Source organism: Ovis aries, chromosome 7, assembly GCF_016772045.2.
Source record: "Ovis aries strain OAR_USU_Benz2616 breed Rambouillet chromosome 7, ARS-UI_Ramb_v3.0, whole genome shotgun sequence".
Taxonomy (NCBI): domain Eukaryota; kingdom Metazoa; phylum Chordata; class Mammalia; order Artiodactyla; family Bovidae; genus Ovis; species Ovis aries.
The window spans coordinates 5697281-5722178 of NC_056060.1; the positions used below are offsets into that span (position 1 = coordinate 5697281).

At 44.7% G+C, this 24898-nt stretch overlaps 1 protein-coding gene and 1 long non-coding RNA gene across 2 annotated transcripts; one reads left to right on the forward strand and one right to left on the reverse strand.

Moving 5' to 3' along the window:
• Window positions 1–11358: 11358 nt before the first annotated feature.
• DRD1 (dopamine receptor D1) lies at window positions 11359–15478 on the forward strand. The gene is made up of 2 exons (XM_004010191.5): window positions 11359–11820; window positions 11915–15478. Exon 2 carries the CDS (start codon window positions 12420–12422, stop codon window positions 13758–13760), a length of 1341 nt encoding a protein of 446 aa, XP_004010240.2. The 5' UTR covers window positions 11359–11820; window positions 11915–12419; the 3' UTR covers window positions 13761–15478.
• A 1043-nt stretch (window positions 15479–16521) lies between these two features.
• Window positions 16522–24519, reverse strand: LOC132660095 (uncharacterized). Its single transcript, XR_009601322.1, has 2 exons — window positions 24398–24519; window positions 16522–17074 (listed from the first exon to the last, which is right to left on the reverse strand). It is a non-coding gene; the product is annotated as an uncharacterized LOC132660095 (long non-coding RNA).
• Between the last annotated feature and the right edge of the window lie 379 nt (window positions 24520–24898).

Below are 24898 nucleotides of genomic sequence, written 5' to 3' on the forward strand. Positions count from 1 at the left end.
ACAGTTTAAGATTTAATCTCCCAGTGAAACCACACCAGCTTCTTTGTTTGTTGTTGCTGTTCCTTTGCTTGTAATTAGGAGGGTTTCCTTTGCAAAGCTGAAAATAACAGTGCTTTCGCTAGAATCAAATTGAATGGGGTGATGCCTACAGAAACCTCAGAGCCAATATAATACATAAGGAAGTATTACATTTTAAAGAAAGGGACAGGTAACATATAATACTTGCTGCCATAGCCAGGAGTGTCAGGTGGGAACATGGGAGGAGCAATGAAAGGTTCTGCTCATCCCATTTCACAAGGTGTCTGTGAAGACTAGAGACACATAACCTATGACTTAACAACTCAGGAAGGCATATGCTGGGATGATGATTGGGAAGTGGATTGCACTAACCAAATGAGAGATATTGAGACCTGGAATAGAATAGTAGTTTTGAAAAGAAAGAAAAGGGAGTCTCCATGAATCTCGGGAGAATAAAAAGGAGGGTACGATTTTAAAGGTAGGAAGACGCGAGTAAAGACCTCAGGTAATGTGTCGAGTCCCATTGTTGCACCTGGGGGAGTCGAGATGTTTTTCACCAAGAGAAGAATCACAGGAGAGGCAGCACAGAGGAAGATGGGGACACAGTTACGATGGCCTGGTGGAGATTCTGAGTAAGCAGTGGTGACGCAGTCGTTCCGGAGAAGTAGGGGCTAGAAACTGAAGCCACACAGCTCGTGGGTGGTGCGGGGAGGAAGCCTTTCCACAAGGATCCCAGGATTCTGTCTGCAAGGGTGTTGACCATGCTCCTGCATATTCCCTATCTCTTCCAAACTGGAGCCACTGAGACATGTGGGGGCTCCTGCCTCTAGTTTCTCTCTTCCATGAACACAAGTCCTGCTGGTTATTCTTGAGATCCAACCCCAAGCCTCTAAATCAAAGCATATTGACCTTAAAATTGCATGGGTTTCCAAAGCAGGGGTGGGCCCTCTTCTTTGTGTTTCTTCCACTCTTCCAACTTCCTCTTTCATCAACCCCCACCCCTTCTCCCATTGCCATCGCATCACATATACTGCGTTCTCTTTCTCAAACATACCTTTCCCTCGCTTCATCTGGATTATTTCCTCTCTTTCTTTTAAGAGCAGATCAAGTGTTGCCTCCTCTGGGGAATCTCCCCTGGTCCCTCTACGTACCTTCCTGAAGCTGGAAAAGTTGCTTCGACTCTTTGGTGTGTGTGTGCTTGCTCAGTTGTGTCCAGCTCTTTGCAGTTCCATGGACTGTAGCCCACCAGACTCTTTTGTCCACGGAATTTTCCAGACAAGAATACTGGAGTGGGTTGCCATTTCATACTCGTGAATTCTTTTGTGAATTGAGGGATGCTCTCTGGGGTCCTCCAATCATGCATTGTCTCTTAGGCCCAAAAGACAAATTAGCATCTTTTGAGTCTTCACAGAGCATTGATTTACAAAAGCCTGCTTCAGCCTTTTCTCTGCAAAGCCTCTCCCTTGGGCTTTGTATTTTCTGTAAATGGCCTAAAGAAGACTCTTTAAAGTGACTTAAATAGATTCTATATTTACATAGTATAAACAACTTTTCTGAATGAGCCCATCTTTTAGCTTAGCTTAGGTTATGATTTTGTCAGTAAGAGCATTCTTTCTTTCAACAAAGTAGAAACTCGGGGCAATTTGTTATAAGATGCTATGCATGATTTAGCGCAGGAATACAAATGCTCTGAGGACAGGGGTGTTTCCTTTGTACGGTGCTGTGGCCCCAGCATCTAAAAAAGCACCTGGCCGATAACAGGTACTCAACAAATATTTACAGAATGCATGATGGCATTTGTTGCCATTCCATTTCTGCTCAGAGAATTGACTCTGTCCACAACCCCAGAAGGCCAGATTGGGCCAAACCGACTACCAGTGTCTCTCAAAACTGAGGGATTTAATTGGGGGAAGACGGAAAACGCTGGAGCCATAATATAGGTGGGCCAGGGTTAGATCTGGTGCTGTGGCAGCCCAGAGCCATGGGCCAGGAGCAGTTTGGAGGTGCAAAGAAAACCAGAAGAAAATCAGCATTGTACTAATCTTTGTTTCCAATCCCAATTTCCTTTGTTGGCTTAGATTCCTTTGCCTTTTTCAGACTTAAAATTTTAAAAGCTGAGATTTCTATTTCCAGACAGGAGTAATAGAGACTGGATAGATCCTCCTATCTGAAACAGCAATAAAATGGGCAGAATGCATGAAACAATGATTTTCAAGATATGGATACCATACAACAAAGGATGGTGATCCTTCTGAGATGGGAACCAAATGAGGTGAGACTTACAGCTGTCCCAGCTTACTGACTCAAGAGAATTTCCAGGTCATGGTGAGGGGAAGGGTAGCCAGGTGGAGTCTGGTGGACTCCAAGAACTGAGGAGACACCACTGAAAGTCCAGGGACATCAAGGCAGCTGGAGGTCACAGAATAAAGTACTGCAAAGAGAGACCTGGAGAGACAGACAGACAGACAGACAGGGACCTCCAGAGGCCTTCAGCATCCCTTAGAGTATTCGCAGGAAACTCATCAGTACAGTAAGCCCCCTACATGTGAACCATCAAGTAGCAAACTTTCGAAAATGTGAATGCGTGTTTGCATGTCCGATCATGTAAGGTATGAATGAAATTGCAGCTTGCCCTCCATCTCCTGTTGCTGACAGTCCTTCAGTTTTGCCATCTCCCTCCTCCCCTCCCTCCTCCAGTCAGTAGTTCTTCTTGCTTGTTCACTTGATGCCAGCCCTTGTGTGCCAGCTGTTCTACCACGTTGTTGCTCAGTCATGTCTGACTCTTTGCAACCTCATGGACTACAGCACGCTGGGCCTCCCTGTCCCTCACCATCTCCCAAAGTTTGCCCAAGTTCATGTCCATTGAATCAGTGATGCCATCCAGCCGTCTCATCCTCTGACACCCTTTTTTCCTTCTGCCCTCAATCTTTCCCAGCATCAGGGACTTTTCCAGTGAGCCCTCTGTACACATCAGATGACCAAAATACTGGAGCTTCAGCTTCAGCATCAGTCCTTCCAATGAGTATTCAGGGTTGATTTCCCTGAAGATTGACTGGTTTGATCTTGCTGTCCAAGGGACTCTCAGGAGTCTTTTCCAGCACTACAGTTCAAAAGCATCAATTCTTCGGTGCTCTGTTTTCTTTACACTCCAGCTCTCACAACTGTACGTGATCACTGGGAAAACCATAGCCTTGACGATACAGACCTTTGTCAGCAGAGTAATGCCTCTGCTTTTCAACACACTTTGTAGGTTTGTCATCGCTTTCCTGCCAAGAAGCAACTGTCTTCTGATTTCATGTCTGCAGCCACCATCCACAGTGATTTTAGAGCTCAAGAAGAGGGAATCTGTCACTACTTCCACCCTTCCCCCTTCTATTTGCCATGAAGTAATGGGGTCGAATGCCATGATGTTTTTTTTTTTTTTTAATATTTAGTTTTAAGCTGGCTCTTTCACTCTCCTCCTTCACCCTCATGAAGAGGCTGTTTCTGCCATCAGAGTGGTATCATCTGCATATCTAAGGTTGTTGATATTTCTCTGCCTATCTTGATTTAAGCTTGTAACTCATCCAGCTCAGCATTTCTCATGATGTGCTCAGCCTATAGGTTAAACCAACAGGGCTGCAACAGACTGCTCAATTCTTTCTCAATTTTGAACAAATCAGCTGTTCCATAAGAGTTCTAATTGTTGCTTCTTGACCCTCATACAGGTTTCTCAGGAAATAGGTCAGATGGTCCAGTATTCCCATCTTTTTAAGAGCTTTCCATAGTTTTTTTATGATCCACACAGTCAAAGGCTTTAGCACAGTCGATGAAAGAGAGGTAGATGTTTTTCTGGAATTCCCTTGCTTTCTTTATGATCCAGTGAATGTTGGCAACTTGATCTCTGGTTCCTCTTCTTTTTCTAAACCCAGCTTGGACATACTTTTCACGGTTCTGTACCATAAGATTAAAAATGTTTTCTTGTGTATTATTTTTGTGTGAAGTATTACAAACCTTTTCCAGTATGGTACTGTACCTAGGCTAAATTCGTTGGACTTACGAGCAAATTGGACTTACCAGCAAGCTCTCAAAATGGAACTTGTTTGTATGTAGAGAATTTACTGTATATGATGTGAGGATATGGGAGTGTGGAGATTATATTATAGGGAACTCACACAGGACCAGGAACAGGGCTTGTTGCCACCATAATTCATACGGCACTGGAGAGAGCACACAGAGGAATCTTGCCCCAGTTAAGGAAACAATTACTCCCAAACTAAACACTGCTCTCGTTCAACCTAAACAGACCACCACAAAAGCAATACCTGAAAGGATCACACTGTTTTTAAGAAATTTAAATGTGTTCTAAAAACAAAGTTCAAGAATATTTGTAGGAATATAGAAAGATCCAGTACCCCAAAGATAAAATTCACAGTGTATGGAATCCAGTCAAAAGTTGCTAGGCATGAAAAGAACTGGAAAAGCGAAACTCATAATAAGAAGTAAAAGCAATCAATTGAACTGATGCAGAGATTGGAATTAGTGAAGAGGAACGGTAAAACAGCTATTATAAATATATGTCATACATTCAGACTGTTAAGTAGAGACATAGGAGATGTAAAAAAGACACAAAAAGAACTTCTAGAGAAGAAAGCTGCAAATGATGAGATGGAAAATTCATTGTATGGGATTAAGAACAGATTAGACAGTGAAAAAGAAATATCTTAGTGAACTCAAGAACATAGCAACAGAAAATATTCAAAATGAAAATGCAGAGCAAAGAGAGTAAATAAAATAGAAAAAGCATCAGTGAGTCCCAGGCCAACCCCAAGCAGTCTAACACACATATAACAGAAGAACCTGAAAACAAGAGGAGACAGATAAAAATTTTGAAAAATTAATGGCCAAAATTTTCCAAAGTTGACAAAAACTATAAACCCACACATCTTTAAGTTGATCAAAATCAATAATAATGGGAAAAAAAATCTTGAAAGTAGCCAGGGGAAGAAAGATGTGTTCCGTACGGAAGGACAAAGGTGAAGCTGACGTCAGATTTCTCACTGAAAACACTGCGAGTAAACCAACAGTGGACCAACCTTTAAAGCACAAAAAGGGAAAACCTGTCAGCCCAGAATCCTCTCCCTAGCAAAACATCTTTCAGAAATGAAGGCAAAAGAAAGACTTTTCAGGGATATAGAAGTTGAAAGAATCAGTCCTGGAAGATCTGTGTAGCAAGAAAAGTTAAAGTTCATCCTTCAGTGAGAAAGATGACACCAGGTGAAGCTATGGCTCTAGTTTCAGAAGGATGAAGAGTATCGGAAGAGGCACATACGTTACTATACAGCAAAGATATAATCGTTCTTTCCTATTTAAATATCTTTATAAGATGACTGACTATTTAAAGTTTATTTTATTGGAGTATAGTTGATTTACAATGTTGTGTTAATTTCTGCTGTACAGCAAAGGGATTCAGTTATACATGTGGATGTACATTCTTTTCCACTATAGTTTATCACTTCTGCTGCTGCTAAGTCGCTTCAGTCGTGTCCGACTCTGTGCGACCCATAGACGGCAGCCCACCAGGCTCCCCCGTCCCTGGGATTCTCCAGGCAAGAACACTGGAGTGGGTTGCCATTTCCTTCTCCAATGCATGAAAGTGAAAAGTGAACGTGAAGTCGCTCAGTCATGTCCGACTCTTCGTGACCCCATGGACTGCAGCCCACCAGGCTCCTCCGTCCATGGGATTCTCCAGGCAAGAGCACTGGAGTGGTAGTTTATCACAGGATACTAATTTAGTTCCCAGTGCCATACAGTGAAATGTCACTGTTTACCCATTCTTTATGTAACAGTTTGTTTTTGCTAACCCTGAACTCCAGTCCCCACCTCCTAACCCTCCTGGCAACAAGTCGGTTCTCTTGTCTGTGAGTCTGTCTCTGTTGCATAGATAAGGTCGTTTGTGTCATGCTTTACATTCCACGTAAAATGATGTCATGTTATGTTTGTCTTTCTCTGACTTACTTAGCTTAGTGTGATAATCTCCAGGTCCACCCATGTTGCTGCAAACGGTATTATTTTATTCTTTTTCACGACTAAGTAGTGTCCTTTGGGTATTTATATATCACATCTTCTTTATCCATTCATCTGTCAGTGGACATTTAGGTTGGTTCCATGTCTTGGATATTGTAAACAGTGCTGCAGATAACTGACTATTTAAAGAAAAATTCTAATGATGTATTCTGGGATTTATATCATTATGGAAGTAAAATTTATGTCAAAACAACATAAAGAACAAAAGGAAAGACATAGAAAAATACTATTGTAAATTTCTTAATTATACAAAAAATGGTACATTTCACTTGAAGACAGTCTATGAAAAAGATGTATAAGACATAACATGTCTGACATAGATCTATAAAATATCATACATATGTCTGATAGAAGATGTATATAGGTGTACTGCAGTGCTACTGTGGGTCTATTTCCAGACCACCACAATTACGTGAATATCACAAATAGAATGTGTCACACAAATTTTTTGATTTCCCAGTACATACGCAGTTATGTTTACACTGTACTGTAGTCTAACAAGTGTGCAATAGCATTATATCTTAAGAAGCACTGTACGTACCTTAAGAAAATACTTGATTGCTAAAAAATGGCAAGCATCACCTGAGCTTTCAGCAAGTTGTAGTAGTAACACCAAAGCTCACTGATCACTGTAACAAATATAAATTAATGGAAAGCTTTGACACGTTACAAGAATTACCGAAACGTGACACAAACACCCAAAGGGATCAAGCACTGTGGGAGAAAGGGCGCTGGCAGACTGGCTCAGAGTTGCCACAGACCCTCAACTTGTTAAACACACAGTATCTGTGAAATGCAGTAGAACCGGGTATGTCTGTATCTATATCTTATGCACCGTCTCGTGTATATGATGCGAACCCTGAAGCATGAAAATAGCGCGAAAATAGCAGAACAAAGGATTATAGACAGTAAAGCAGTGAAGGGGATAAAAAAAATCACAAAAACTACTCAGGTAAACCTACAGAAGTCAGAAAACAAAGAGCAAAGGCAACCAAGCACAGACACCACAACACACGCACACGTTATGCACGATAGACGACCTCTCAGCCTCTAGCCAAAGTGACATTTGTGGATTTAAAAGTTTTAATAGTGTCGATTTTTGCATCATATAAGAAGCTATAGGAGAAGAAAATTCAACATGGGATCAGGAATTTTCAGAGAAGTTATATTTATGATCTAAAACAAGCATTTATCTCTTCTCACTAACATTAGAAGCAATCACTTTGGGGTAAATTAAATTAGCTTTAATATACTAAAGCCTCCCAAATATTTCATTTGTTATACTTGACAGATCAGTTGTTTTATTTGGTCTTTTATGAGCTTAAGCTCCCCTGTATTCATTTACTTTTACAAATGCCAAATAAAAATTTATTGAAAAGCAACATTTTAACTTCCCCCTCCCCGCAGTGCATAAATCATGGTAGAGCTTAAAAGGCATGCCAATTTGGGAAACAAAGGTGCTTTTGTGCTTGGGTTTACATTCCCAGCACGATCTAATGCTAATACCTGCTTGCATTTATATTCGGTTCCTGATGTTTGTGGGGGAGATTTTTATAGAACAAAACGGAAGGTTTTGTTTCACCTTGGCTTCCGGAGAGAAAACATGGGGAGAAAAACCCAAACCTGATCCCTGTGTTGGAAGATCCTCCCAAGAGAAGGGAATGGCTACCCACTCCAATATTCTTGCCTGGAGAATTCCATGGACAGAGGAGACGGGCGGGCTACAGGCCACGGGGTCACAAGAGTCAGACACGACTGAGCAACTAACACTTTCACTTTTTAGCCAACCTGTAAGTTCCCCTGAAATTCACACTCTCTGCAAAGGGGATAAAAACCCTGAGATTTAAGTTACACTTTACTTTTTCCTGTTCCATTAGCAATGCCGTTCAAAAATCAACAACTTAAGTTTGCCAGAAAGAGACCTCAGGAGTCTGTCTTGGAATCGTAAGAAATTGTCCAACTCTTTTGCTTTTCGGGTGACAGGAAACATAATTATCCTGTTAGGTATTCACAGAATCTTCCCTCCTCTAGCTGCATTCCTGAGCGTTTTCGGTGTGTGGGGGGGTATGTTATGGGTAAGGAGAAAATTGGAGGTTCAGACAGTAAGAATTTACTCATAGAAGGTATACTTCTCAAGCTGTACAATACGTTGATTTGATAACCTAGTCATTTCAGGTGAATGAGTTGAGAGAAAAAGACACAGGTCAGTGTGGGATCGCTTGGAAAGAATGTAGAGAAATTTTCTAGCAAAGAAAAGAAAGCTTTTTGTGTGTGTGTGTGGTTGTTGTTGAGAAGCTGCTGAGCTTGAGAGAAAGAGGATATGAAGTGTGATGTGAAAGTCATTTCCCTCCAACGGAGGTTTTGGTTCATATTTAAATTTCATTTCAAATACTTTTCAGCTGTTGAACTGTTGTTTCATTCAATGCGACGCCACTAGAGATCAGACTGGTTGCCACTGGGCTCGGATCTAAAGAGCAGTGGGAAGTGCCAGGGTTATTGACTCTGGGAGGACTTGGATGCTGGAGGTGTTTCTCAGGGGAATTACTGGAAATTCACACCTCACACTGGCCTTGTCCGGACCTCCAGGCCCTGTTACTATTATCCTGTAGTGTGTTCTCATGGAGTTTCTTCCCAGATGAAAAATCCCGGGTCAACGCCTTCCTCCAGTTCAATCCGGTTCGTGCATGCTCAGTCACTACAATATGCCTTTTATTCTCCAGAAAAAGATTCCCCGCTTCCTGCCTTTAGGGTTATTGCTGAATTTTCCCTACCTATGTGTTTCTGGGTAATTGCAGCAAAAACACTCCAGGGTGGGTGGGTAGAATGTGGGGAGTTAAATGTTCAGGGTGACATGGCTATCTTGAACCAGAAGCATATCCTTTCACTTGTTAGAAAAAGGGAGAGAAAGACGCAATAAAGCCAGGAAGTTTGGGGAAAGACTACTTTAAGGAAAATGGTCTGGAAGTATTATGCTAAGCATGGCTTTAAGACTCTGCAAGCTTGTGGTTCTTTGGGCAGGTTTGTGGCAAAGCTTGTGTCTGTGACGGTGACTCGAGCCCCATGGTGTCACTGTGTGGGACAGTAAGGGTGAGGATGGGGGGACAGTAAGGGTGAGGACGGGAGAACAGCTGGGGATGGGAGCGAAGGAGGGTCTGCTGTCTGTAACACGGTTCTTTTGTTGAAAACCAAGGTGCAGCTTGTACTGGCTAATTGGATGGAATTATTATTTAGAGTCAGGGTTTTTACCAAGAAAATTGTGGCTTTCAATGTGGTGCGAGGTTCTCAAGGAAATAAGACTATAGGTTTTCTAATGAGCCCCCAGGGGTTCCTACAAGGAAAAGGGGACTGACTGGGTCCTAGGCTCCCTGCCAAGCCCTCAACAAATATCATCTCCTTGAATACTTAGAACAAACCTGTTATGCCGTCACTGTTTTATGGAGGAAGAAAGCAAGCTTGGAGAGGGGAGAGGGCACATGTGACCAGCGGTGGCAAGGTAGGGACTGGAAGCCAGGCAGTCTGACATGGAAACTACTCACTTATCTTCCCTACTCTTAGGAAGGCACAGCAAGGCACTGTGATGTCGCCATTTACATAAAAGTAATTTCTACCTTTTAGTTGTGAAGTCTGTTTCCTGAGATTTTGCCCAGGACAGCAGGGGAGGGGCTCAGAGGCAGTCATCTCCAGGCTCCCTTGCTTCCATCCTGCTGCTGCTGCTGCTGCTAAGTCACCTCAGTCGTGTCTGACACTGTGCGACCCCAGAGATGGCAGCCCACTAGGCTCCCCCGTCCCTGGGATTCTCCAGGCAAGAACACTGGAGTGGGTTGCCATTTCCTTCTCCAATGCATGAAAGTGAAAAGTAAAAGTGAAGTTGCTCAGTCGTGCCCGACTCTTAGCGACCCCATGGACTGCAGCCTACCAGGCTCCTCTGTCCATGGGATTTTCCAGGCAAGAGGACTGGAGTGGGGTGCCACTGCCTTCTCCGGCTTCATCCTGCCCTTTCCTTAAATAAGCTTTGTGGGTAATTATGTAGTTCGTGGACTCCCAGACTAGACTCAGAGTTCCCAGAAGGCAGTGATGTGTAGGTGAAAATAAGGCGCAGGTGGGAGTCAGGCAGCTGGCACACCCTCAGCAACCCTGTAACTTTGGGTACATTTTTGAACCTGATTTTCCACTTGGGAAGAATGGAGATGAGGAAGTTTATGAGGAGGGATTTTTCTAAGGGGTGGGCGACATATGGCGTGTGTCTGGGACCCAGAGTCTGTTCAGCAAATGCCAGATCTCTCTGGTTGACTCTTTGGGAGAAGAGCTTGCATCTTGCTTACCCTGTTGCTCTTGGTACATGCAGTGAGCGCTCTGGAAAATATTGTACATTGGCTCAGGGAATGAAGTGCCAGCAAAAGAAAACTGTCACCCTTGTCAGTTTTTAGGGATTTAAGCAGAGGACTCCACCCCCTTTCCCAGGTTCTGGCAGGCATGGTCGAGGGAGAGTGGGTCCAGGCGCGGTCCCACGCGGATGCTGGAGCCCACAGCGGCGAGGTTGGGGTCTGAGAGGGCGCAGTCGGGGCGCTGGAAGCCAAAACGGCCGGCAGAGGGCGCCCCGGGCCCGCTGAAAGCGTGGCGCTGGGCTCGCGGCGCTCGCCGGGCGCCGGGCACAGGCTGCAGTCCGGCGCTGACCACAGCCGTGGACGCGCGCGCTACCCAAGCCGGGCGCCAGGTGAGCGCCCTCGGGGCGCAGCCGAGCGCACCCGCCCAGGCGCGCTGCTGCGCGGAGCCCGCCCGGCGAGCGGTGAGTACAGGCGCTCGCGGGGCACGTTTCATCCCAGTTGAGGGGCCCTTGGAGGCAGCGCCTGCTGGGGCTGTTCTGGAGGTTGATGTGCGTGGAAGAGTGAGCCTGGCCTCAGCTTGCGTTTGGTCTTGAGAAGGGCGTGGGGTTGACCCCGAGCAGGCGCTGGATGGCGCGCGGAGCTTTGCTTCCTGGAGACTCGGGCTTGCTTGAGGTTTTCACCTTGGGGTCTTTTCTCGCGGGCCCCTGTCCGGGTGCCGTCCCGGGTTCCGGGGACCCGGGGTTTGGCGGGGTAACCCGGGACGGGCAAGCACTCAGGGGGGCTCCCCCCCACCCCTTTCGCCCGCGGCACCAGCCGGGCGACCCACGTGCGGCTGTCGCCTGCAACTCTTGCCTATCAAGCGAGGCCCGCCTCCGGGGCAGGGGAGGGGACGCGGGGGCGAGGTGGGCTGAGCCCCGAGGGAACCCGGACGGCCCGGGCGCCCTCCGGTACAAGCTCGGCTCTCTCTGCGTCGTGTGCCCACGGGCTCCCGGGAGGAAGCGGGCAGTTCTGCGGGAAGGCGCAGGGCTCATCCCCGAGGGGCCCGAGGCCGCTGGAGGGGTGCCCGAGCGCTCGGCTCCGGGAGGAAGGTAGCTGCCCAGGGGAGTAGTACTGGGGGTGGCCTCTCTCCGAGAGCCTGGAAGCCCTTTTCCGGGGTCTCGTCCGCTTTGAACCGCCTCCAGCCACTCGAGGCAGTGCAGGGCAACGCCAGCTTTCTGTGGACCTGGCCCGGGATCCTTTGCCCAAACCTGCTCCTGCGATTTTTGCGCGTCGGTCGCGGAACCCAAGCTGCGCGCGCAGGGCAGGACTCAGACGCGCCTCCTGGGTGCCCGGACGCTGCGTCGCCTCCGAAGACTGCTCTCCGAGCTCAGGAGCTCCCGGGGGGCTTAGAGAGAGAAAATCCCAAGGCAAGGTAGGTGGCTCAGAGGGAGCTGGATTGGGCTTGACAGTGAAGATGCGATCTGCTCCTGTCGGCAAACGACCTTTGCTTTCTCTTTGCTTTCTAGGGCTTTAGGGGAGCTGCTGCGGAGCCCGGGGCTTGGAGGAGCGGGGCATGTATTTTAAGCTGCGCCTCAGAGGGGAGACTTTGCTGGCACCACCAGAGAGGCCACAGACCCGGAATGTGACGACAATTGACTAGCTCGGTAGAGGCCTGAGAGTCTCTGGCTTGACAGCTTAGAATATGCTAAAAAAACAGGGCTTTCCAGGAGGCACTGAAGGGTCAACTTGTCCCGGCGACAGTGACCTGGAGCAAGGAAGACAGAAGACAGTTGTAGAGAGCAAGAGAGACCTTCCAAGGGGCTGACTCGGACTGCCAAGGGCAGGCTCCTGCCATTCGGCTGTTGCAGCCGTCTGGTGGAATGCTGGTGAGGTCCTCCACCCCGGAGAGCAAGTGGGGCTGGGCAAGGGACTGTGTGGCCCCTGAGGACTCCTGCAGGTCTGACCGATCCCCAATCGCTGCTTAGGAACTTGGGGGTGTCCGAGCCCCTCTCTGTGCTCGTCTTCAGGAAGATGAGGACTCTCAACACGTCTGCCATGGAAGGCACCGGGCTGGTGGCGGAGAGAGACTTCTCCTTCCGCATTCTCACAGCCTGTTTCCTGTCTCTGCTCATCCTGTCCACCCTCCTGGGGAACACGCTGGTCTGTGCCGCCGTGATCAGGTTCCGCCACCTGCGATCCAAGGTGACTAACTTCTTCGTCATCTCCTTGGCTGTATCGGATCTCTTGGTGGCCGTCTTGGTCATGCCCTGGAAAGCGGTGGCCGAGATCGCTGGCTTCTGGCCCTTCGGGTCCTTCTGTAACATCTGGGTGGCCTTTGACATCATGTGCTCCACCGCATCCATCCTCAATCTCTGTGTGATCAGTGTGGACAGGTATTGGGCCATCTCTAGCCCCTTCCGGTATGAGAGGAAGATGACCCCCAAGGCAGCCTTCATTCTGATCAGTGTGGCATGGACTTTGTCGGTTCTTATCTCCTTCATCCCCGTGCAGCTCAGCTGGCACAAGGCAAAACCCACAGGTCCCTCCGAGGGGAATGCCACTTCCCTGGGCAAGGCCATCAACAACTGTGACTCCAGCCTGAGCAGGACATATGCCATTTCATCCTCTCTAATAAGCTTTTACATCCCTGTGGCCATCATGATTGTCACCTACACCAGGATCTACAGGATCGCCCAGAAACAAATACGGCGCATCGCAGCCTTGGAGAGGGCAGCGGTCCACGCCAAGAGCTGCCAGGCCGCTACAGGTAACGGAAACCCCATGGAGTGTTCTCAACCAGAGAGCTCCTTTAAGATGTCCTTCAAAAGAGAGACTAAAGTTCTGAAGACTCTGTCGGTGATCATGGGGGTGTTTGTGTGTTGCTGGCTCCCTTTCTTCGTCTTGAACTGCATGGTGCCCTTCTGTGGGTCTGGAGAGACGAAGCCCTTCTGCATCGATTCCATCACCTTTGACGTGTTTGTGTGGTTTGGGTGGGCTAATTCCTCCTTGAACCCCATCATTTATGCCTTTAATGCTGATTTTCGGAAGGCATTTTCCACCCTCTTAGGATGCTACAGGCTTTGCCCGACGACGAATAATGCCATAGAGACGGTTAGCATCAATAACAATGGAGCTGTGGTGTTTTCCAGCCATCACGAGCCTCGGGGGTCCATCTCCAAGGACTGCAATGTGGTGTACCTGATCCCGCATGCTGTGGGCTCCTCTGAGGGCCTGAAGAAGGAAGAGGCAGGTGGAATAGCCAAGCCCTTGGAGAAGCTGTCCCCAGCCCTGTCTGTCATTTTGGACTATGACACTGATGTCTCTCTTGAGAAGATCCAGCCCATCACGCAGAATGGGCAGCACCCGACCTGAGCTCTGAGACGAATCCTAGCAGTCATGCTCGTCCCAAAAGCTACAGGAGTTTTCTCTGAGGCTTGCAGTGAGGAAACTAAGGTGTGCTGAGACTCCTGAGATGTCGGGCGAGCTCTCCTCTGCTGCTTCCCCTCAACACACAACTATCTACATTTTAATCTACGTTGCAGTGTGTTTTCTGTGTTGTTCATAGTGAATCAAGAGGGACACAGGTGAAGCGAATGTTCATAAGGGACCTGTCTTTGGCTCCAAAGTTATTTTTAGAAACTGATTCTTATCTTAGGACTTAAAAATAGGGCAAAGAATCAACAATGAACAGCTTCGCTTTAAAATTAAAGCTTTCCAGGAAGGAAATGAGAAGGGTTGAGTTTGCTGTGTACAAACAGGTGCTAACACTGGTCCAAGCAAAGTTTTCAGATTGTAAAGGTAGGTGCATGCCTTTATAAATTATTCCTAAAAAAGAAAAAATTGAGCCTTACAGTAGGAATGGGATTTTTTCCCCCAGAATTGATGCTTAGTTGATATTGGTTTTATTTATTTATTGTATTATATGGATATTTTTAATTTATTATATTAAATCTATATTTATCATATTTAATAGAATGAGTTATCTGAGATCTTAAAATAGCATTTTTGTTCATTTGACTAGCACTTTATAAGCCAATGAAACAAACACACAGACTCTCTGAGAGCCTAAATGCTCGTTTGTAACTTTCAGAAACACAGCAAAGACAAACAGAAAATGAAGCTGTGATTATTCCTTAAAAGTTATTGGCACAGCTAAATAGGAGATGAGAATTGACAAATGCTGTGATAGCTTTATTCTCCTAAAAGGATTTTGAAAGATTTAAAAAAGCATAGCCACTCTTGTGTTCAAAATTTTTTACGTGACAAAGACTTTCCCAGCAGAATGATTTGCGGTTCTGTAAATACCTGAAATAAAAGTCAGCTGAAGAAGAATCCGACTTGAAATTTATATTAGGTGGCAATAAAAAGTATATGCCACTTTGTATTTATGTAAAATAATTGGCCCTCTTTGTCTTTCCTCATTTCCTGTGTCAGATAGCTGTTCTGAACCAGATAAATGACTGTCCTGGTTAGAGATGTGCTGTGAAGACAGAGTTTCCTTAACTTGTGTGTCACAACAGTCTTGCCCAGGGGCAAAGGTCAAGTCCTTCATCTCCATCTTACCAGCCAAGCTGCTCAGTGGGGCTACTTTTGGTAATGCTTTAATCTGAACTTAGAGTGGATTTCTTTTAAAAAGTCTAAATGTTAATGGTGTAAATCTAGCAGATAGTGCCTCATTATCATCCTTGAGTAAGACACTTCTGTTGGCGGCAAAAGCAGGAGACCCTTTCTCCTTTCGTGTTAAGCACCCTAAAGCCATCAGCATCTCTTTGGACAAATGCTAGCCCTTTCTCCGTGCTTTGGCATCAAGTTCCTGTGTTATCACCTGGATTGTAAAAAGTATTCTGAGTCTCTGTTGCCAGATACTAATTCATGTGGGGCATTTCAAGAGAATTTTTGGAAATGTTTACAAAGTATTCTTGTGGATAAGTAATCTACTTAACATTCAGATGTAGTGGGTAACAAGAAAGATATCTACTGAAAACTATCTCCTGCATCAGGTCTGTGTTATTTATGCATTGTGAATGTTTTCTTAATTTTATTGCCTGTATGCTTTCTTACATATAATAAAATTATTTTGTGAACTCAAAGCCACCCTGAATGTTGCATTTGTGCTGCAGTAGTTAAATGAGTTTTAAAAACTAGAATATTTCAGATCTACACGTAAGGAAACTTGGGCACTTTCAAGGATATGTTACTTTTCTTTTTCTTTTTAGTGGTAATCTCCTCTTACGTGTGGCCTGTGTTGCCTTTGAATACTTAAACAGAAAGTTGATTTGGGCTATAAACTTTTCCTTCTGTCTCAAAAACATTCTCCCTCCGCCCCCCACCAAAAAAAAAACAAACCTCCTTCTTTGCTCAAGGAATTACTCTCCTTTTCATTTCACAGATTTAAAAGACTTTTAAAATCTCCACTTTTACTTTCTAAGAGTCTAGAGATTTTAAACAACATAAAACTTACAGAAAAGACTGTGGCTTGTTCTGTGTGGTTGTGGACCCGTGGCTTAATGGCAACCACCGTATGAATAGTGTTTGTTTTAAGAGTAAAATATAATAAGAGTTTCTTTCTGGAGGAAATATACAGACTGTGATACTGGAAGTCTTACATAGAACTTCCATTGATCCTGCTAAACCTGCTTAGATTATGTGCTAACCTGGCTTTTTTTTTTCCCTCTTAATCCCAGAGGAAAATGATTGAACAGCAGGTGATGTAAAAATTAAGGGTTAAGTTTATAATTTGAACATCGCACAACAGATGGTGTCTTTTTAAATTCCATATTTGCCTTTCCTGGGCTTTGGCAGATAATGAACACATCTAGAGTAAACTCGCTTAAAGCATGATGCCTTTTCATTCTGCTTCTTAACTTTCTGCACGTCTTGACTCTTTGCAGATTAATTTTGCTGTTTCGTAATTGGTAGTCCAGCAACATGAGCTGTGATGCCCAGGGTGGTTTTTGTCCAGCCGATGACACACGGCACAAAACCTTTCACTGTGTATTTCATTGGCAGAATGGAAAATAAAGACTATCAAATAATTATAAAATTTAGGACACTGTGGATGAGGCTGTACTTTGGGTTTCTGGCGTGTGGGATGAATCGAGGGCATCTTATGAAATGTTCATTTGACCGACAAAATATTTCAGATAATTTAATTTACAACCATTAAAGCAAATTTAAAATATGACATTTTGTTTCATTTAACTATCCTAATGAGCCTTCATAATACTAGGTACATGTAACACACTTTAGCAAGACAGAGACAGTTTAAAGAGGTATTGTTTTTCCTTTCCATCTAAGAAGATGCCTTTCCTGTTCAGATAAATACAGAGCTTTTATTGGCGATAGAATACCAAGAAGTCTTAAGGAAGGGACACTGAGCCCTGGGCTCCAGTTGGTAGATTTGGAGTTTATGCAGGAAAGTTGTTGATTTTCTTGGGATCCAAGCAAGTCATGGTCTCTGAGCCTCAATTGTCCTGATCCATTAAATGGGAAGAACAAAACGTCTGCATTAACTTCTTCAGTGGAGGAGGTCATCCAAGTAGCAAACCCGATACGCAGTCCAATCTCAAGGACTTCTTGAACTCTGCACTCTCTGGGGGGCTCCATCATGGTTTCCCCCAGGCCTGCACCCGTCGCATTTCAGCTTGATTCTTCTACTGGCCAGGAGCCAGTCCACATGTGGGGGCCTGGAACGCAAAAAGCCCAGGCTTTGGTTTGGATAGACGTGGGTTCACAGTGCAGCTACCAATTTCAAGCTGTGAGAGTAAGCAAAGGACTGTGCCTCTCTGAGCGTACGTAAGCATTTGTGAAATGGAATTAAACACACAGATTCTTGTGAGGGTTGAAATGATGCTCATGTTTTATAAGGGTCCTGAGGTCTGAAATCTTAGGCTCACCGCATCTTTGTAGGATCTCTGCTTGGAAGGGGTTGATGACAGTATTTATTGCATTACTAATAAATGGAGCTGCTATGCATTTGAATTTTTGCATGTTTGCTAAAGCAAATGGAATACCTTTCAGAGTGCATGTGGTTTGGGATTCTCCCAAACACCATTCTCTTTTGCTGTGGTTATCTGGTATTGCTGAAGCAAGTAGCTTTTTATATCAGCATGGTTAAGACAATTGCCTTAAATTTTTTCCATTAGATATCTACTAAATAAATCTGTCCCTGGTGTTTTAGTTTATGAAATCTACTTAACCCTGCACAGTTTGCTTCAAGAATGATGACTTAATGGCTGGCCAGCTCTGGGCTGTTAAAACTGGGACGTATCTGGTTACTGTGGTCATTTGAAGGAACTAACCCCGTGGATCATAAGAGTGTAGCATTATGTAGATTAGACGCACCTCTGTGGATTTCTTTGAGATTTCCTGGATATACACATGACATAATCAACCTGTCTATTGTTCTGGAGGATTGAGGGGATGGCAAGCATTACTGTACCGAGAAACCCGCTAAGACCTTGTTACCAGGCCAATCTAGCCATGTTGCCTTCTGTCATGCTAAGTAACCACCATGTGATGCACAGAATTTAAAAAAGCAGCATTTAGACTTGAGTCTGTTACATCATTCAAGATTTGGGAGTTGTAATTTAAATAGTATTAGAAGCTCAAAGAGTAATCTCTGGTTTAAAAGGGTTTAACTTTTTAATCACTAGGAGAAAATGGACAGAACCAGTTAAAATTTTTCTCATGCTCATAGAATATATATTCTACCAGCTCTCAAACCAGGTGAATGTTTTCAGTCATTGAGGAGGATCTTCCCTGAGCTATGTCCATAGAAATGAGGCCGTCTAGCAGCTATGCCAGCAAAGTGGCAGGGGCTAGTGAGAGCTAGAAGGACTGAATTGTAGGGCAGAGTTTTTAATTTCGCTAAGTAATTTTTAAAAGATTAGTAGTTTGGATAAACTACCTTATAACCCTTGAAAGTAAGTTTTCTCATCTCTACAATATGTGGGTTGGTGATTTCTAAGATTTTTTTCTGGCTTGACGATATCAGATCTGTTACCGGTAAAATAGGAATATGATAGATTTTCCAAGTCTGTTCTCTTTGCTGCTAGAAAGTTAACAAAGTGATAATTTCAAAATGCCAATATTAGCTCATGCCCTTCTTAACATTCTTCAGTCACTCCCAGTTACTTTCAGGGAAAACAGACAGACCCTGGCGGTCTCTGCCACTACCCCACGAGTACTATCTCTACGGATGTTCGGAACTTCTTACAGCTTGTGGAGTGTACAAAGTCCTTTCTTGTCTTTACACTTTCCACCCGGTGCCCTCTGCCTGGAACACCCGTCCCTGTTTCCTTTCTTTCTTTCTTTTTTTTTTTTACAAGATAGTTTTTATTTATTTATTTATTTTTTAATTTTAGTTTATTATTTTTTAAATTTTAAAATCTTTAATTCTTACATGCATTCCCAAACATGAACCCCCTCCCACCTCCCTCCCCATAACATCTTTCTGGGTCATCCCCATGCACCAGCCCCAAGCATGCTGCATCCTGCGTCAGACATAGACTGGCGATTCAATTCACATGATAGTATACATGTTAGAATGTCATTCTCCCAAATCATCCCACCCTTTCCCTCTCCCTCTGAGTCCAAAAGTCCGTTATACACATCTGTGTCTCTTTCCCTGTCTTGCATACAGGGTCGTCATTGCCATCTTCTTAAATTCCATATATATGTGTTAGTATACTGTATTGGTGTTTTTCTTTCTGGCTTACTTCACTCTGTATAATCGGCTCCAGTTTCATCCATCTCATCAGAACTGATTCAAATGAATTCTTTTTAACTGCTGAGTAATACTCCATTGTGTATATGTACCACAGCTTTCTTATCCATTCATCTGCTGATGGACATCTAGGTTGTTTCCATGTCCTGGCTATTATAAAACAGTGCTGCGATGAACATTGGGATACATGTGTCTCTTTCAATTCTGGTTTCCTCGGTGTGTATGCCCAGCAGTGGGATTGCTGGGTCATAAGGTAGTTCTATTTGCAATTTTTAAGGAATCTCACACTGTTCTCCATAGTGGCTGTACTAGTTTGCATTCCCACCAACAGTGTAGGAGGGTTCCCTTTTCTCCACACCCTCTCCAGCATTTATTGCTTGCAGATTTTTGGATCGCAGCCATTCTGACTGGTGTGAAGTGGTACCTCATTGTGGTTTTGATTTGCATTTCTCTAATAATGAGTGATGTTGAGCATCTTTTCATGTGTTTGTTAGCCATCCGTATGTCTTCTTTGGAGAAATGTCTATTTAGTTCTTTGGCCCATTTTTTGATTGGGTCGTTTATTTTTCTGGAATTGAGCTGCATAAGTTGCTTGTATATTTTTGAGATTAGTTGTTTGTCAGTTGCTTCATTTGCTATTATTTTCTCCCATTCAGAAGGCTGTCTTTTCACCTTGCTTATATTTTCCTTTGTTGTGCAGAAGCTTTTAATTTTAATTAGATCCCATTTATTTTTGCTTTAATTTCCAGAATTCTGGGAGGTGGATCAAAGAGGATCCTGCTGTGATTTATGTCTGAGAGTGTTTTGCCTATGTTCTCCTCTAGGAGTTTTATAGTTTCTGATCTTACATTTAGATCTTTAATCCATTTTGAGTTTATTTTTGTGTGTGGTGTTAGAAAGTGATCCAGTTTCATTCTTTTACAAGTGGTTGACCAGTTTTCCCAGCACCACTTGTTAAGGAGATTGTCTTTACTCCATTGTATATTCTTGCCTCCTTTGTCAAAGATAAGGTGTCCATATGTGTGTGGATTTATCTCTGGGCTTTCTATTTTGTTCCATTGATCTATATGTCTGTCTTTGTGCCAGTACCATACTGTCTTGATGACTGTGGCTTTGTAGTAGAGCCTGAAGTCAGGCAAGTTGATTCCTCCAGTTCCATTCTTCTTTCTCAAGATTGCTTTGGCTATTCGAGGTTTTTGTATTTCCATACAAATCTTGAGATTATTTGTTCTAGTTCTGTGAAAATGTGGCTGGTAGCTTGATAGGGATTGCATTGAATTTGTAAATTGCTTTGGGTAGTATACTCATTTTCACTATATTGATTCTTCCAATCCATGAACATGGTATATTTCTCCATCTATTAGTGTCCTCTTTGATTTCTTTCATCAGTGTTTTATAGTTTTCTATATATAGGTCTTTAGTTTCTTTAGGTAGATATATTCCTAAGTATTTTATTCTTTTCATTGCGATGGTGAATGGAATTGTTTCCTTAATTTCTTTTTCTACTTTCTCATTATTCGTGTATAGGAATGCAAGGGATTTCTGCGTGTTGATTTTATATCCTGCAACTTTACTATATTCATTGATTAGCTCTAGTAATTTTCTGGTGGAGTCTTTAGGGTTTTCCATGTAGAGGATCATGTCATCTCTCCTACTTATCTTTTAAGATTCAATAGGGCATAATTCGGAGAAGGCAATGGCACCCCACTCCAGTACTCTTGCCTGGAAAGTCCCACGGACGGAGGAGCCTGGTGGGCTGCAGTCCATGGGGTCGCACAGAGTCGGGCACGACTGAAGCGACTTAGCAGCAGCAGCAGGGCATAATTAAGGCTTCCTTGGTGGCCCAGAGGTAAAGAATCTGCCTGCTAATGCAGGAGATGTGGGCTTTATTCTTGGGTTGAGAAGATCCCCTGGAGAAGGAAATGGCAACCCCACTCCAGTGTTCTTGCCTGGGAAATTCCATGGACAGAGGAGCCTGGTGGGCTACAGTCCATGGGGTCGCAAAGGAGACACGACTTAGCGACTAAACAACAGGACTTAATTGCAGAAGGCCTTCTTTCTTCCTTCGTCTATTCTCCCTTTTATTTCTTTTGAAGAGTTTACCATATTGTAATGAAATAATCTCCTTACTTCTCTCTTCCTCTAGGTTATGTGTCTCTTGAGAGCAAAACCCGCCTTCTTTTGTTTCCCTTTCTCCATATATTCCTATGAAGAAGGAAATGGCAACCCACTCTAGTATTCTTGCCTGGAGAATCCCATGGACAGAGAAGCCTGGTGGGCTATAGTTCATAGGGTCACAAAGAGTCGGACACGACTGAAGCGACTTAGCATGCATGTATTCTTTCGTCCAGCACAGTGCTTGTCTGATAGGAATTGCTCGTTAACCTCTGTTGAATAAATGAAAGCATGAGCAAGTCAAAACAGGGGATGCTGGAACCGCAGTTTCAGTGACGTTTATTTCTGCAGTGCTTGGTGTATGTGTGCAGGTCTGCAAGGCTTGCTCTAGCATGTTTGGGTAGAACCCCCGTGAGATCTCAGAGGCCTACAGTTCCCTGAGGTCTGACTGGTTGTATAGAGGTCATTGCATACACTGTCCACTGTCCCTCCATTTCTTTCTTTTTTTTTTTTTTTCTTTCTAATTTGGCTGTGATGGGTCTTAGTTGCAGCATAAGGGATCAAATTCCCTGACCAGGGATTGAACCTGGGCCCCCTGCATTGGGAGCATGGAGTCTTAACCACTGGGCCACCAGGAAAGACCCCTCATTCTTATGTGTGCTAATGTATATAATCAGTGACGTTTACAATCAATAAAGTTTGTGAGCACTTTCTGTGATTCAAGCCATGTGTTTGCTGCTGCTACTGCTGCTAAGTCGCTTCAGTCCTGTCCAACTCTGTGCAACCCCATAGACAGCAGCCCACCAGGCTCCCCTGTCCCTGGGATTCTCCAGGCAAGAACACTGGAGTGGGTTGCCATGTCCTTTTCCAATGCATAAAAGTGAAAAGTGAAAGTGAAGTCGCTCATTCCTGTCCAACTCTTAGCCACCCCATAGACTGCAGCCTACTAGGCTCCTCCATCCATGGGATTTTCCAGGCAAGAGTACTGAAGTGGGATGCCATTGCCGTTTCTGGTGTTTGATGCTGGAAATAATCAGATAGCATCCCAGTGTTTGAGGAGCTTGAAGTAGAGATACGTATGTAAATAACCCATCACCAAAGAATGTTTCAAAAATAAGATATAAGAAGAAGGAAAATGATGATGCCAATAGCAGGCGATGCCAGGTGAATGCCAGTAGGACCATTCTACTGAGCCCCCCTGGCATCGTACCATGTGCATCCTTTTATTATCTGATTCCACCTTCACACTTATCCTACGGATGAAAGTAATGAAGTTTCAGAAAGGACCTGTGCTGTGTCCTGGGTCATAGAGCTAGTAAATGATGTGGCTAGTAAATGAGGTTTAAATCTAGAGCTGTCAGACTTTAAAGCTTATTCTTTTGATCAGGAACCCATTCTGTTTACCAGGAACCAGGCCTAACCAAACGAGTTACTTGTTAAGTGGGCTTCCACACCACCTCACATACTGGTGGATTAAAAAATACTTTTTATTATCATTCACATTTTCAATCATGTACAAAAAATAGAGAGGATTGTATATAAACGCCGAGTACCCATCTTCTTACCCAGATTAGAACATGAGCAAGACTAAGGTTGGTGGTCTGAAGCCAGTAGCAAGGGGTCTCTGTCTTTAGATAAAGCACAAGGCTGAAGTCAAGAGGACCTTTCAATTTTAACACCATCACCCTGTGACGTTCAAAGATAACAGAATGAGGAGATGGCCTATTCAAAGGTCAAAGTGCTCCGCATTTGGCCGTCAGTTGGATCAGGGCACCCTTATGTAGTTTGGTTCAGCAAACATTCATCTATGCCTGGCTGGTCCTTGGCGCTGCTTTGGGAGGGAAGTGGCGGCAGGGGCATGAGAGAACAGGGCGGGGTGGGAAAAATGCTCGGCGAGGGAGGCAGCGCTGCTGGGAGGGCATTGGGACGGGGCAGATTTGGAAAGGACGTGGCATTGGAGCTGGGCTAGAGGGATGGACGGGGCTTGGGCAGCAACAGGCAGGGAGTGAGAACGGCTGAGGCTGGAACTCCAGGACCTGCAAAACGCAGGTCTGAGACGTTAGCACTGTGTGGTCCTCTAGATACAGGACTTGGAGTAGAGATGAATTGAAACTCACTAGAAAATTTGATCCAAATGAGGTCCCTTAGGCTGTCAAAGTAGTTGCTTTGGGACTCTCTCCATGTTCTGAGGGGACTTTCAGCACATCTGAGTGAGTAGCCAGATCGTCAGGTGAAAGTGGCTTGTCCCTCCCCACCTCATACCCTCCCTACAGCCTTGCTCACTTATTGTGTGTTAGTCATGCAATTGTGTCCAACTTTGAGACCCCACAGACTGTAGCTCACCAGGCTCCTCTGTGCATGGGATTCTCCAGGCAAAAGTACTGGAGTGGGTTGTCATTCCCTTCTCCAGGGGATCTTCCCAACCCAGGGATCGAACCCTGGTCTCCCACACTGCCGGCAGATTCTTTACCATCTGAGCCATCTGCTCTTAAATAGACTCTGCTGACACCACTTTTCTCTCTTCCCACCTGGGAGTCCCTTCCTCCTGTCTTCATCTGTTTGAGCCTCATCTCGGGTGTCAGCCTCCTCGGAGCCTCTTTGTGGCCCTTCCTCCCCTAGGCTGGCAGCCCGCTGCAGGGATTGCCTCCTGTAGGTGCTGTCTGTGTCCCCTGTCTCTCAGGGGAACTCCTGGAGGCACAGAATGGATCCTTTTCTACACTCTCTTTCCAGTGCCCAGCATAGCCTGGCACACAGACGTACCCAAGTGGATATATTTTTAAATGAATGGTTCAGTTCAGTTCAGTTGCTCAGTCGTGTAGGACTCTTTGCGACCCCATGGACTGCAGCACTCCAGGCTTCCCTGTCTATCACCAGCTCCCGGAGTTTACTCAAACTCATGTCCATTGAGTCGGTGATGCTATCCAACCATCTCACCCTCTGTCGTCCCCTTCTCCTCCCACCTTCAGTCTTTCCCAGCTTCAGAGTCTTTTCCAATGAATCAGTTCTTCGCATCAGGTGGCCAAAGTATTGGAGTTTCAGCTTCAGCATCAGTCCTTCCAATGAATATTCAGGACTGATTTCCTTTAGGGTGGACTGGTTGGATCTCCTTGCTGTCCAAGGGTGAATTAATCATTTTATGAAAATGAATGGCTGCTTACACACATACCTTAATTTTCACCGTGGGGTTGACTCTGCTGAGGTTGCAAAGGCTGATCTCTGCTAAGTTCAGTTTCTCCAGTACTGATACAATCACAGGAAAGTAATTGGAAGGGGATTTAAATGGCAAACTAGGGCTGTCTCTCCTATCGCTGGTGAGTGATCAACCCCTTCACACGGGAGAGAGAGGAAATGTCAACCAAATGTCACCAGTCCATTTTGAGATTATCTAGCCGCATGCATGCTATTTTGAGGCCGAGTTTTTAGGTCAGATGTATTTAGCATTATAAACATGTTGACTGTAATTAAGATAATGTCCAACCCCATTTGTAAGATGCTGGTTTAACACACTCTGCTGTTGGCTGCTAAACTGGGGGAAAGGAGGGCTCTCTATTCTAATTCTGCCCAAAGAGCTGCTGGTTTTCCTTGTTTGATGGTGGGGTTGCCATAAAACAGCGTGTTCCTGACTGTTTTAAGGGAGGATTAAAGGTGGTCCACTCTGAGAGGGAAT

Bases quoted from the DNA above. Each gene is read 5' to 3' on its own strand.
- DRD1 (XM_004010191.5), top strand. From the start codon at position 12,420: ATGAGGACTCTCAACACGTCTGCCATGGAAGGCACCGGGCTGGTGGCG.